Below are 13,578 nucleotides of genomic sequence, written 5' to 3' on the forward strand. Positions count from 1 at the left end.
AGGTAAATATATCGCACCTGTTTGAATTCAAATTCTCCCGCAATTATAGGTGCTGCTCTCTTTGTACATGAACGAGCGAGATTTCGTCGCTCGTAACACTGAATTCAGACAAGCGCCACCTAGGGGACGTAGCAATTACTATAATCCGTTCACCACTTTTCTATGGGAGTGGGCACACCGTGGAGTGTCCTGAAATGGAGTGTGGAAGCTGCAACTGTAAAAACCACATATGCAGCCTACATAGGTGCTTATTAAACGTAAGTAAATAACTTATTTATTTAAGTCAATATAAAAAAAAGTGTATTAGACCAAGTAAAACTAATGCATTACAAAGTAGTTCACTTATTTTGTGTAAATCATGCAATGCACATGTTATACAGTCTGAAGTGAGGTTATGTTTACCTTCATATAAATTTGCAATTGGAACGTAAATACGTCAAATAACTTCTCTACATTAGTTTTCTTAGTCTCTTATACTTTTTCTATGTTAATTTAAATAAATAATTTATTTACTTACGTTCAATAAGCACCTGTGTAGGCTGTATGTGGTCTTCACAATTACAGCTCTCACACCCCATTTCAGAATACTCCAAAAGAAAAATATTTATTCACACGTTTCCTAGCATGCCTATAAAGAAATTAAAACTATTATTTATTTATATAAAAAGCTAATTTGATCACAGTCGCGTTTAATGCACACGTTTTATACATACTCGCTCCCCGGTGGGCACAAAATTTGGCGACGTCTTTACGACATCGCTACGACAACTTTACGACATCTTATGTCAATGTCGTTTCGATGTCTTTGCGATGTCGTAAAGACATCGTCAGATCATACGACTTATTTACGACATCGTAAAGACACCTTAACGACATGGACATAGGATGTTGTGAAGTTATCGTAAAGATGTCACGATGTTGTAAAGACGTCGCCAAATTGTGTGCCCACTGGGTCTACTCCATGGACCGAAAATGGCATGTGCACAATGCACATTCTCGTCTTTATAGTGCCCTAGCCTGACTGCCAATGTAGATTCCCAACCATGTTATTCTCTCAGCCAATCAGGGTCTCGAATTCTCTTATGGATGTATGTGATATCATTTTATTGTGAATGAAATTTAAGCTGAACTAGAGATCCTCTAGGTAGAATTCTTCCACAATTACCCGCTGTTTTGATCAGCTACGATTAAACTGGAACCAAAAGTGATAAAAAGCGCGCGATTTTTAAACCAAATGTTACAATAAAATTACAATTTTGAAGAATAAAATGAGAAAGAAAAAAAACATGATATATCAACATGTCAAATCTTTATGAAATATTGAGAAAAAACTATTTCATTTGGTGTTTAAAAGTTAGTTAACAAAAATTCGCATCTTTGTACACGATTGGAACACGAAATATATCTTTTTTCTCATTCCTGTACTTTGTTAAATTTAGAGTTTTTTCGTAGAAAATTAATCTTCTTGGTTACAATATTTTGTTGAAAACTCGTTTTTTGTTTGACTGAAAAGTAATTTTTTAAAATGGTAATTTAACTATTCGACATTTGGTAGAAAAGTGATCTTTTTTAGTTGAACATTCAACTATCTGGTTAAAAATTAATGTATTTTTCCAAGGCAAATTTTTTTGGTAAATGATTAAGGTTCGTAGTTGAAAATTCATTTTCTTGGGTGAAAGGTACATCATCTTTATTAAAAACGTATTTCTTTCGTTGAAAATTGATTTGTTTAGTTGAAAATTCGTCTTTTTTTAAAACATTTTTTTAACTAAATCCTTCAATATTTTATGTTTGATTTAACATTTACATTTTGAAAATTAAACTATTTTGTTGAAAATTCATATACGTATTTAGTGGAAAATGCGTCTTTTTTGGTGAAACATAAATATTCTTAATCAAAATTTATTTTTTTTGGTTGAGAATTTCTCTATTTCCTTGAAAATTCATTTTTTGGATAAAAATTATTTTTTGTTTGTTTGTTAAAAACCGAACTATTTTGTTGGAAATTCTTTTTTTGATGTTTGAAAATAATTTCCATAACTAAAAATTAACATGTTCCATTTTTGGTTGAACATTAATATTTCTTTAGTTGAAAATTAAACTATTTAGTTAAAAATGTGCGTATGTTGCAGAAAATTAATGCTGAAACTTAATCTTTTTGCTTTAAAATTCGTATTTTTTTGGTAGAAAATTAATCTCCTTAATCTAATCGGTTGTTGGTTTAAAGTTATCTTTTTTAGATACAAAGTTAACCATTTGATTGAAAATCAATGTACTTTGTCATAAGTTAATTTTTTTTTTGTAGAAAATGAATGTTCGTTTTTGAAAATTCATTTTTTTCGGTGAAAGATTAATCATTTTCGTTAAAAATTTCTTTCTGTGAATGAAAATTTACTTATTTCGTTGAACATTTGTCTTTTAGATAGAAAAAAATCTACTTGGAAATTTATCTTTATAGTTAAAAATTCAACTATTTGGCTGAAAATTCAATTTTTGTGGTAAAGATTTATCATTTTCATTGAGAAAAATTTTTTGTAGAAAATTGACCTTACTGGTTAAAAATTCATACATTTTGTTAGAGGTTTGTCTTTTTTGGTAAAAAGTTGATCTTCTTGGTTAGAATTTCAACGAATTTGTTACATTTTTAATTTCGAAACATTTATTTCACCAGAATATTTTTAAAAATTTCGAAAAAAAAGCAAGTTTTGATAAATAAATAACAATTAAACAATTGTAAATATGGTAAAATTGGAATAAGCTTAATAGATATTTAGAAATTTTGAACAAATTCAAAAATAATTTAAAACTTGAAAAAATGTCAAAAAAATTTAAAACAAAATAAAGATTTTTTTAATTTTCAAACAAAAAAATCAGAAGCTTTTCAAGCATTTTGAAAGATTTTGAAATAAAAAAGAAATTGCTTAAGATTCCTTAAAAAGTTAAAAATAATTTTTTAGTTTTCAAAATTAATTTCAAAAGAATATTTCAAAATATTTCCAAATCTGTAAAAATGAAAAACTTGGAAGGGTCTGAGGCAGTTTCTTTCGATTTCTCAGGCTGTATTAAAAGTATTAGGAAAAATTCGAATCATTTCAAAAGATACTTTGAAGTTTTAAAAAATTTTTTTAATAATTTAAAATTTGTAAAGATTCCAATAAATGTAAATTCAAATGTAAATTTTAAATGATTTTTAAATCAAATTTGGTAGCTTTTTAAATATTTTAAAAGGTTTCGAGACAATACATTTTTGTTAAGGTACCCAGGTAAATTTGAAGTGATTTTTTTAGTACAAAAATATACCCAGTGGGCAAAACATTTGGCGACGTCTTTACGACACCGTTACGACACCGTTACGACAACTTTACGACATCCTATGTCCATGTCGTTTCGGTGCTTTTCGATATTGTAAATGCATCGTCAAATCATACGACTTATTTACGATATCGCAAAGACACCTTAACGACATGGACATAGGATGTCGTAAAGTTGTCGTAACTATGTCGTAACAATGTCGTAAAGATGTCGCCAAATTTTTTGCCCACTGGGTAGTTTTAGAAAATATAATAAAATATTTCAAAAAATTCTTGATCTATAAATAACAACCCAACAACTCAAAATTAAAATAATTCAACTTCAAATTTAAAAAGTTTTCGCTAAAAAAATTGTAATTTTTCATGCTTTTAACTTAAAATTGAGTAAAATAATATGATTTAAAAAATTCATAAACTTATTCATTTATTCTCTTCAGTTTACTTTATATATTTTCGAATCTTTGAACTGTAAAATTTCAAAAAAAAATTTTTTTTAATTTATTTTGCCGTTTTACGGCATTTAATTAAAAAATTTTCAGTTGAAATGTGTTAAAAGCTTTCTTTTTGGATATGTAAGTTATTGAGAATTTGAATGAAAACATTTTAGAATTTTAATTTTAAAAGGAAATAATTGGAAATAGTTCCACGTTGAATGTTTTAATTTGAAATTTATATTAATCTTTTTTTTATGATTTATAATAAAAATAAAAAGCGAAAAAATAACTTTAATATATCCATGAAATGTGAGGATGGGGGGGGGGGGGCAATATCACAAATCAAATTTATTTTAAAATTCTACTATTTGGTTAAAAATTTAATTCTTTCATTGAAAATGTAACTGTTTTGTTAAAAACTTTTTTTGTCAAAAATACAGCTGCCTGCTTAAAAGTTGAACTAATTTGTTAAAAAAGATTTTTTGTTTGTTTAAATGGCCATCCTATTTTGTTAAAAACTCGTTTTTTTTATTAAATTCAACTATTTTCTATTTTAAATTAAGACTAGTTAATTACTTAATAGTATTTTTAACTTAATAATTAATTTAATAATTAATCAGTTAGGTTCGTAGAAAAATTAACTTTTTTGTTACAAAAATTATATTTGTAGGTTAATAATTCAACTGTTAGGTTAAAAATTAGTCTTTTTTTGGTTGAATTCAACTGGAGTGAAAATATGTTTCTTTTTCTTAAAAATTAAATTTTTAAATTACAAATTGAACTATTTCATTTTTTGTTTTGAAAACTTTAGTTTTTTATTTGAAAATGTTCAATTTACTTAAAATTCAATTATTCAGTTTAAAATTCGTTCTTTGTTGTTGCTGAAAATCAATTTTTTAAACTCAAAATTGTTCAATTTTTGGTTCAAAAAATATTTTTTTAGTTGCAAATTCCTCAATCTGATTGATGATTTAATTAATCGGTTTAAAATTAATTTTTTTATTTACAAATTTCACAATACCATCTTTGGTGAACACTGTATTCTTTATAAGTTGAAAATTAAACTATTTGGTAGAAAATTCATGGTTTTTGGTCTATGTTCAGAAAATTAATCTTATTTATTGAAAATTCATCTTTTTTCTTGAAAATTCAACTATTTGATTAAAAATTATGCTTTTTTGATTGAATTCTACTGGTTGAAAATTTGTTTCTTTTTACTAAAAATTAGTTTTTTTAAATTAAAAATTTGACGATTCCATTTTTCGCTTAAAAAATTTATTTTTTAATTCAAAATTCTTCAATTTGATTGAGGATTTAATTATTCTGCCTAATATTCGTTTTTTTTGTTGAACATTAAAATGTCTGAAACTGGAAATTTAACGCTTTCATTTTTGATTCAAAAATTATTTTTTTATTTGAAACTTCTTCAATTTTATTGAGGGTTTAATATTATTCCATTTAAAATGATTTTTTTATCTACAAATGTAACTATTCCATCTTTGATTCAAAATTTATCCTTCATAAGTTGAAAATTAAACTGGTTGGTAGAATATTCATGATCTTTATTGAGAATTCATCTTTTTGTTTAGAAAATTAATCTTATTTATCAAAAATTCATCCCTTTGGTTGATGATACGACTGTTTGGTTAAAAATTCGTATGTTTTGGTTGATTTCAATACATTAAAAATTTGGTTCTTTTTTTTCACTTAATTTTTTTACTAAAAATTTGATATTTTTCTGTTAAAAATTCTTTAATTTTATTGACGGTTTAATTATTCCATTTAAAATTAATTTTGTTATCTATAAATTTCATTATTCCATCTTTGGTTGGAAATTTATCCTTACAAGTTGAAAAATAAACTACTATTTGGTAGAATGTTCATCTACTTTGTTAAAAATTTGTTTTTTTTTTTAGAAAATTACACTTATTTATTGAAACATTCAATTTTTTGGCTTAAACTATTTGTTTAAAAATTGGTAAATTTTGGTTGAATTCAATGCGTTAAAAATATATATATTTTTCAGTTGAAAATTCTTCAATCTGAATGAGGATTTAATTATTCTGTTTGAAATTAATTTGTTGAAAATTCATTTTTTCGGTTGAGGCTGAAAGTATTTGGTAAAAAATTTTCTTCTTCGGTTAAATTCAACACTTTGAAAATTCGTTTTTTCTTTGCCCAAATTAATTTTTTTGAATTGAAAATTTGACTCAAAAAATTTTTTTCATAATTTATCTTCATTGATTTCAAATTCATCTATTTGGTTAAGAAACGAACTATTTTGTAAAAAATTCGTCTTTTTGGTTCGACTTTGACAGGTTTAAAATTCAGTTTTTGTTGTCGTTGAACATAAATTTTTTAAACTAAACAGTCGCAGATTCTATTTTTGGTTTAAAAAAATTATCTTTTTAATTAAAAATTAAATTATTTGGTTTAAAATTGATCTTTCTTGATATGAAATTAATCTATTTGCTATTTTGATAAAGTCATCTTTTTTGTTGGAAATTCAAGTACTTTGTCAAAACTCATGTATAGTGTATAGTGGCATTCCTGGCTCAAATCCGGGCTAAGGCAGATTTTTTTCTACTGAATATTTTATGTCTTCATAGCATTTAATTTTCTGAAATCAATTATATATATCAAATCATTATTTTAGGGCTAGGTGGAACATTCCTTGTTAAAAAAGGAAAAGTACAACAAAGCGCAATGAAACAGTTTTTTGAAAAACCAGCAAACACTCCGGAAGAAAAGAACAGTCATATACAATTATATGAAATGTCTGCTCCTTTAGTCGCAGTTGGGACTTTTGTATCTGCCGAAACTGTAAGATTTCAAAATTTTCCATAATTCTAGTTTAATTTCCATCCTGTAGGATTTTCGATCTATCAAAAAAGAACTTTTTTCTTAAAAACTCAACTGCCTTCTAAAAATTCATCCTTTTAGCATAAAAAGCGTGCTTTTAAAGGATAAAAGTTGAACTTGATTGATAATCTCATTAACTTGATAATAATTTGTGCCTTTTATTTAAAATTTCAGGTTGAAAAAGCAAAGTGGTTGATATATGTTTTTTTAAATAAAAATTCAACTTCTTGATTGAAAATTCGCTCATGTGTTTAAAAATTCGACTATTTTGTTAAAAATATCATTCTTTTGTTTGAAAATTCATTTTTTATTCTTACGCAGTGGGCACAAAATTTAGCGACGTCTTTACGACATCATTACGACAATTTTACGACATCCTATGTCCATGTCGTTAAGGTGTCTTTACGATATCGTAAATAAGTCGTATGATCTGACAATGTCTATACGATATCGTAAAGACACCGAACCGACATGGACATAGAATGTCGTCAAGTTGTCGTAACGATGTCGTAAAGACGTCTCCAAATTTTGTGACCACTGAGTAATTTATTAAATTTCTATAAATTCATTTTTTTTAGCAGAAAATTTCTTCGTTGAAAAGTCGCCTTTCTTGGTTGGAAATTCAACTGTCATAAACAATTTTTTTTTGCTAGAAAATTAAACTCTTTAACTGAAAATCGTTTTGGTTGTAGTTTTTTTTCGTTTGAAAAGTCGACCATTTGGTTAAAAATTGATCTTGTGGGTTTAAAATTCAACTATTGATGTACAAATTCAAAATTTTTGTTAGAAACTCATCCTTTTTGCTTAAAAGTTCAAAAATTTAGTTTTTAATGCAATCTGTTTCGTAATATTTAACTATTTTCTGAAAAAGTAACCATTTAGTTCAAATTTATCCTTCTTAGTCAAAAATTGGAATATGTGTTTCAAAATTTAACTATTTTGTTAAAAATTTAATTTGTTAAATTGTGTGATTCAACAAAATAATTTTCTGAGTGTAGTTTTTCTTAAAAATCCCAGTTGGATACAAAATTCGTATATTTTGGTTGAAAATAAACCTTTACCTTAAACATTCGACGTTCTTCTAAATAGTAATTTTTTTGGCTTAAGAATTCGACTATACGTTTAATGATTGAACTATTTTCTTGAAAAATCGTCTCGAAAATGCAACTACCTGATTGATAATTCATCTGGATTGTTTGAACATTATACCTTTTGTTAATAATTTCCTTTTCAAGTAGATGATTTAACTTTCTTCTAAAAAATTCATCTTTTGATTTTAAAATTGACCTATTTGGGTTGAAAATCTAACTATTTGTCGTTGAATTAAAATTTTTTGTTTGAAAATTTGACTACTTATTTTTAAATTCATTTTTGCAGGTTGAAAACGAAACTATTTAGTTAAAAATGTAATTATTTTGTTAAAAATTCATGTTTTTTGGTCGAAAATTGATTTTTGTTTAAACATTGATCTTTTTGCAAGAAAATTCGTCTTTCTAAATTAAAAACTCCTCTTGTATGGTAAGAAAATAATCTTTTAAGGTTAGAAATTTATTTTTCTTAGTTGAAAATGAACTTTTTTCTTAAACATTCAACTCTATTCCAAAAATTGTATATTCTTCTGAAAAATTGTCTTTTTAATTAAAAATACAACCACTATTTGGTTTTACATGCAACTGTTTGCTTGGAAATTAAATTTGTTTTATTTGAAAATGTAACTTTGAGAATTCACTTCCTAGTGGGTACAAAATTGGGTGACGTCTTTACGACATCGTTACGACATCCTATGTCCATGTCGTTAAGTTATCTTTACGATATCGTAAATGAGTCGTATGATTTTACGACGTCTTTACGATATCGCAGGCACCGAAACGACATGGACATAGGATGTCGTAAAGTTGTCGTAACTATTTCGTAAAGACGTCGCCAAATGTTGTGCCCACTGGGATCTTTGTATTTTAAAAAATTCCTTTTTTCAGATGAAATTTCAAATATTCGGTTGAAAAATGAACTATTTTTTCGATCATGAAAGATGAATTTTCAATCCAAAAGGACGAATATTTTCTATACATAAAAAAACGAATCATCAACGCAACACTTGAATTTTTAACAAAAAATAGGAATTCCAGAAGACAGTTGAAACGTCAAATAGTTAATTTTCAAAAAAAAAAAATTATTTTTAAACAAAAAAGATGAATTTTCCATCAAATTGATTTTAGAACCAAAATTTTTAAGCAAAACAAAAATAATTACAACCACACAGTTGCATTTAAAACAAAATAGTTAAACTAGTAATCAAAAGAGCCATTCTTTCAACGAAATATTCAAATTTTTAACCATATAGTTTAATTTTTAAACCACAAAAGACGATTTTTTGAGAGAACAGTTGATTTTTCAACAAAGAAGGACGACTTTTCTACTAAAAAAAGATCATTAGAGAGAATTAGAATTATTGAGATTAATTTTCCATTCTATATTGTATTCATTATTAGACGATTGAATCAAATGTTTTTGCATTAAAATTTGTTTAAGCTTAAATTTAGAAGGTTGAAAATTGAGAAGTTTAATTTTGGTTGATTTAATTTGCAGTATAGTTTTTATTAGTTTAAATAAAGAAATCGATTTTCTTTATAATTAAAAGTAACCACCCTGCCATATACATAAAACCAAAATAAATAATAAGTAAATCATCTCTTTCCAGGATTTAAATTTGAGAGCCCAACGATTTTAAAAAATTTAAAAATTTAATAAATAACCAGTTAATCCTCTTTTTCCATGATTTAAATTTAAGAGTGCGACTAATGAAATACATAGATTTAACACATTTAACCAATAATAAGTCAAGCATCTTTTTCCCGGATTTAAATTAGAAGGTACAATAAATCTTACAAATTTATCATATATATTAAAAACTTAATCTTTTTCCAGAGTTTAAATTTGAGAGTGCAACAAATTAAGAAATTTAAAGAATTTAACCAATAATAAGTAAATGATTTTTTCCATGATTTAAATTAGAGGGTGCAACAAATTTAACAATTTTAACAAATGATAATATCATCTTTTTCCAGGATTTAAATTTTAGCGTGCAATGATTTTAAAAAAATTTTTAATTGAATAAATAATAAGTTAATCCTCTTGTTCCATGATTTAAATTTGAGAGTGCAACAAATTAAATAAATTTAACAAATTTAAACAATAATAAGTAAATCATATTTATCCAGGATTTACATTTCAATGTGCAACAAATTTTATAAATTTTATGTAAAACGTCTTTTTCCGGATTTAAATTTGAGTCTACAACAAATTTAAATAATAATAAATCATCTTTTTCCAGGATTTAAATTTGAGAGGGTGCAACAATTTTATCAAATAACAAGTAAATCATCTTTTTGCAGTATTTAAATTCGAGGATACAACACATTTCATACATTTAGTAAAGTTAACAAATTTAACAAATAATAAGTAATCTTTTTCGAGGATAGAAATTTAAGGATGTAACAAATTTAACAACAAAACAAAGTAAATAATCTTTTTCGAGGATTTAAATTTGAGGATGTAACAAATTTAGCAAATAATAAGTAAATTATCTTTTTACAGGATTTAAATTGGAGGGTGCTACAAAATTTATTAAATTTAATAATTCTTAATTAAATAATCTTTTTCTAGTATTTAAATTCGAGAGTGTCACACACTTTATAAATTTTAAAAACTTAGTAAATCATAACTATATCGTCTTTTTCAGGATTTATATTTGAGGGTGTCAAAAGTGTAATAATTTTAACAAATAATAAGCAGATCACCTTTTTCAATCATTTAAATTTCCCAGTGGGCACAAACTTTGGCGACGTCTTTACGATATCGTTGCGACATCTTTACGACATCGTATGTCCGTGTCGTCTCGGTGTCTTTACGATATCGTAAAGACATCGTCAGATCATACGACGTGTTTACGATATCGTAAAGACACCTTAACGACATGGGCATATGATATCGTAAATTTGTCGCAACGATGTCGTAACGATGTCGTTTAGACGGCGCCAAATTTTTTGCCCACTGGGTTGATAATACAACCAATTTAACGAATAATAAGAATATCATCTTTTCATCATTCAAATTTGAGGGTGCAACAACTTTAATAATTTTAATACATTTAATAAATTTAACCAATTTAACAAACAATAAATCAATCATATTTTTCGAGAATTTCAATTTGAGGGTGCAACAAAGTTAACAAATAAAAAGCAAATCATCTTTTTCCAGAATGTAAATTTAAGGGGGTGCAAAATTTTTAACAAATTTAACGAATAACAAGTAAATCATATTATTCTAGCATTTAAATTTGAGTTCGCAAGAAACTTAATAAATTTAAGAAATAATAAGTAAATAATCTTTTTCATGGATTTAAATTTGAGTGTACCACAAATTTAAGAAATTTAATCGAAAATAATAAAATAATATTTTTTCAGGATTTGAATTTGAGAGTAAAAATAAATTTAACAAATTAAAAATATTTAATAAATAATGAATAAAAATATCTTTTTCAAGATTAAAATTTGAGTGTACAACAAAATTTAACAAATAATAAATAAATCATAATTTGCCACTATTAAAATTGGAGGGTGCAACATTTTTGACAAATAATAAGTAAATCATCTTTTTCCAGAATGTAAATTTAAGGGGGTGCAAAATTTTTAACAAATTTAACGAATAACAAGTAAATCATCTTATTCTAGCATTTAAATTTGAGTTCGCAAGAAACTTAATAAATTTAAGAAATAATAAGTAAATAATCTTTTTCGTGGATTTAAATTTGAGTGTACCACAAATTTAAGAAATTTAATCGAAAATAATAAAATAATATTTTTTCAGGATTTGAATTTGAGAGTAAAAATAAATTTAACAAATTAAAAATATTTAATAAATAATGAATAAAAACATCTTTTTCAAGATTAAAATTTGAGTGTACAACAAAATTTAACAAATAATAAATAAATCATAATTTGCCACTATTAAAATTGGAGGGTGCAACATTTTTGACAAATAATAAGTAAATCAACTTTTTCCAGAATTTAAATTTGAGGGTGCAACAAATATAACTGATTTAATAAATTTAACAAATATAAAAATTTTGAGAAATTTAACAAATGTAGCAAAATCGAATTTTCCATCTTTTTCCAGGACTTACATTTAAGGGTGGCTCATTGGCATAGTTATTCCTCTATTGAAGGGGGTCACTATATCGAAGATACAACTCCGGACATTGTGGAATACTTGGGCTACTTCACTCCAGCCCGAATATTTTACAGAGTCGACCAACCCCCAAAAGGAGAAAAAATTGGAATTCATTAACAACATTGACAGAAACGAGAAGTTTCCAAAATAATTGAAAAGGAAATAAATTAAACAACAGAAAAAAAGTTAAAATTCAATATATTATTCACAAAAGAATATTTCTGTGAGGATATAACATTATTTTCTTGTCTCTCTAAATAACAATTTGACCCGATTTCACATTTATAATATACCTTATTACATCAATAAATTCTGCTTCTAAAAATTACAGAGATTCCAATTGTTTTGTAAGGTTGTACATTGATCAATGCACACGTATTGCACGTGACACTTCATGTGTCTTCTCCTCGACCTTGGGAATATTAAGTCGTTGAAATACATTTAACGTATCCTCGACAAATTTATCCATCATTATGTGCGTATGCTTGGGCGTAGGTGCAAGGCGCAGCTTTTCTTGTCCTTTTGCAACTGTTGGATAATTTATAGCTTGAACGTAATGTCCTTTCTCTTTTATTAAGGTGTCTGCTATTTGAGTACAAAGAAGGGGATCTCCCACCTGAAAATAAGATTTACAACATTTTTTTATTGAAATTCCTATCCCTAGCGTATCACCTAAGCGTAGCTGTCCGCTAGGGAATTATAGCGTGATTTGTTTCTTGATTCTTTTTTCCTATATGCCAGTTACAATTAATAATTCTGTAATTTTAATGCTTTACATTTCAAATTAATACAATACAATTTGGAAAACTCCAGGAAAATGTCCAGGATTGTTCTATATTATATTTATAATAACCTTCAAATTTATACATTCAACTTTTCAGGCGTACCGCCTAAGCGGAACGGTCCGCTAGGGAATCGTAGCATGCTTTTGTTTCTTGATTTTTTTTTCTATCACCTAGTTACAATTAATAATTCTGTAGATTTAATGCTTTACATTCCAAATTTTTACAATGCCATGTCGAAAATTCCATAAGTAATAGTTTTTAACTGTAATACTTTACAATTGTAGAACTTTCAATAGCAAATCGTTAAAACTGAAAATCAGAATTAAAATCCTTTTTGACTGGAATTTCTATGTTATATTTATAATAACCTTCAAATTTATTAATTAAACTTCCCTAGCGTACCGTCTGAACGGAATTCAGTCCGCTAGGGAATTATAGCATGTTTTTGTTTCTTAATTTTTTTCTATCACTTAGTTACAATTAATAATTTTGTGATTTTGATCCTTGATATTCAAAATTTCTACTATTTGAAATTTTTTATAATTTGCATTTATACTTCTTTATAATTGAATAGTTTTCAATTGTGATTCTTTAAAATTGTATAACTTTCAACAGAAAATCTTCAAACCTAAAAATTAGAATTAAAACCTTTTTTTATTGAAACTCCTATATTATATTTAGACTTTAAAATTTATGTTTGATTTATACCTTCAAATTCATCCATTCAACTTCCCTAGCGTTTCGCCTAAGCGTAGCGGTCCGCTAGGGAATTATAGCGTGATTTGTTTCTTGATTTTTTTCCCCTATATTCCAGTTAAAAATTAGCAATTCTGTAATTTTAATGCTTTACATTCGAAATTTCTACAATACAATTTGGAAAATCCCAGGAATTGTTCTATATTATATTTATAATAACCTTCAAATTTATACATTCAACTTTCCAGGCGTACCGCCTAA

General features: G+C 26.1%; 2 protein-coding genes across 3 annotated transcripts in view; one reads left to right on the forward strand and one right to left on the reverse strand.

The window, feature by feature from the left end:
* Positions 1-12,164, forward strand: part of LOC117174275 (ester hydrolase C11orf54 homolog) — a 28,550-nt gene extending 16,386 nt beyond the window's left edge. The window contains exons 7-8 of the mRNA XM_033363196.1: positions 6,402-6,568; positions 11,783-12,164. Coding sequence (XP_033219087.1) covers positions 6,402-6,568; positions 11,783-11,953 — 338 coding nt within the window. The 3' untranslated portion in view covers positions 11,954-12,164. The remainder of the gene's footprint in view (positions 1-6,401; positions 6,569-11,782) is intronic.
* LOC117174274 (5-aminolevulinate synthase, erythroid-specific, mitochondrial) overlaps positions 12,051-13,578 on the reverse strand; it is a 32,536-nt gene continuing 31,008 nt past the window's right edge. For both annotated transcript variants that reach the window (XM_033363193.1, XM_033363195.1), the window contains exon 5: positions 12,051-12,452. In XM_033363193.1, coding sequence (XP_033219084.1) covers positions 12,201-12,452 — 252 coding nt within the window. In that variant the 3' untranslated portion in view covers positions 12,051-12,200. The remainder of the gene's footprint in view (positions 12,453-13,578) is intronic.

Source organism: Belonocnema kinseyi, chromosome 6 (genome assembly GCF_010883055.1).
Source record: "Belonocnema kinseyi isolate 2016_QV_RU_SX_M_011 chromosome 6, B_treatae_v1, whole genome shotgun sequence".
NCBI lineage: Eukaryota > Metazoa > Arthropoda > Insecta > Hymenoptera > Cynipidae > Belonocnema > Belonocnema kinseyi.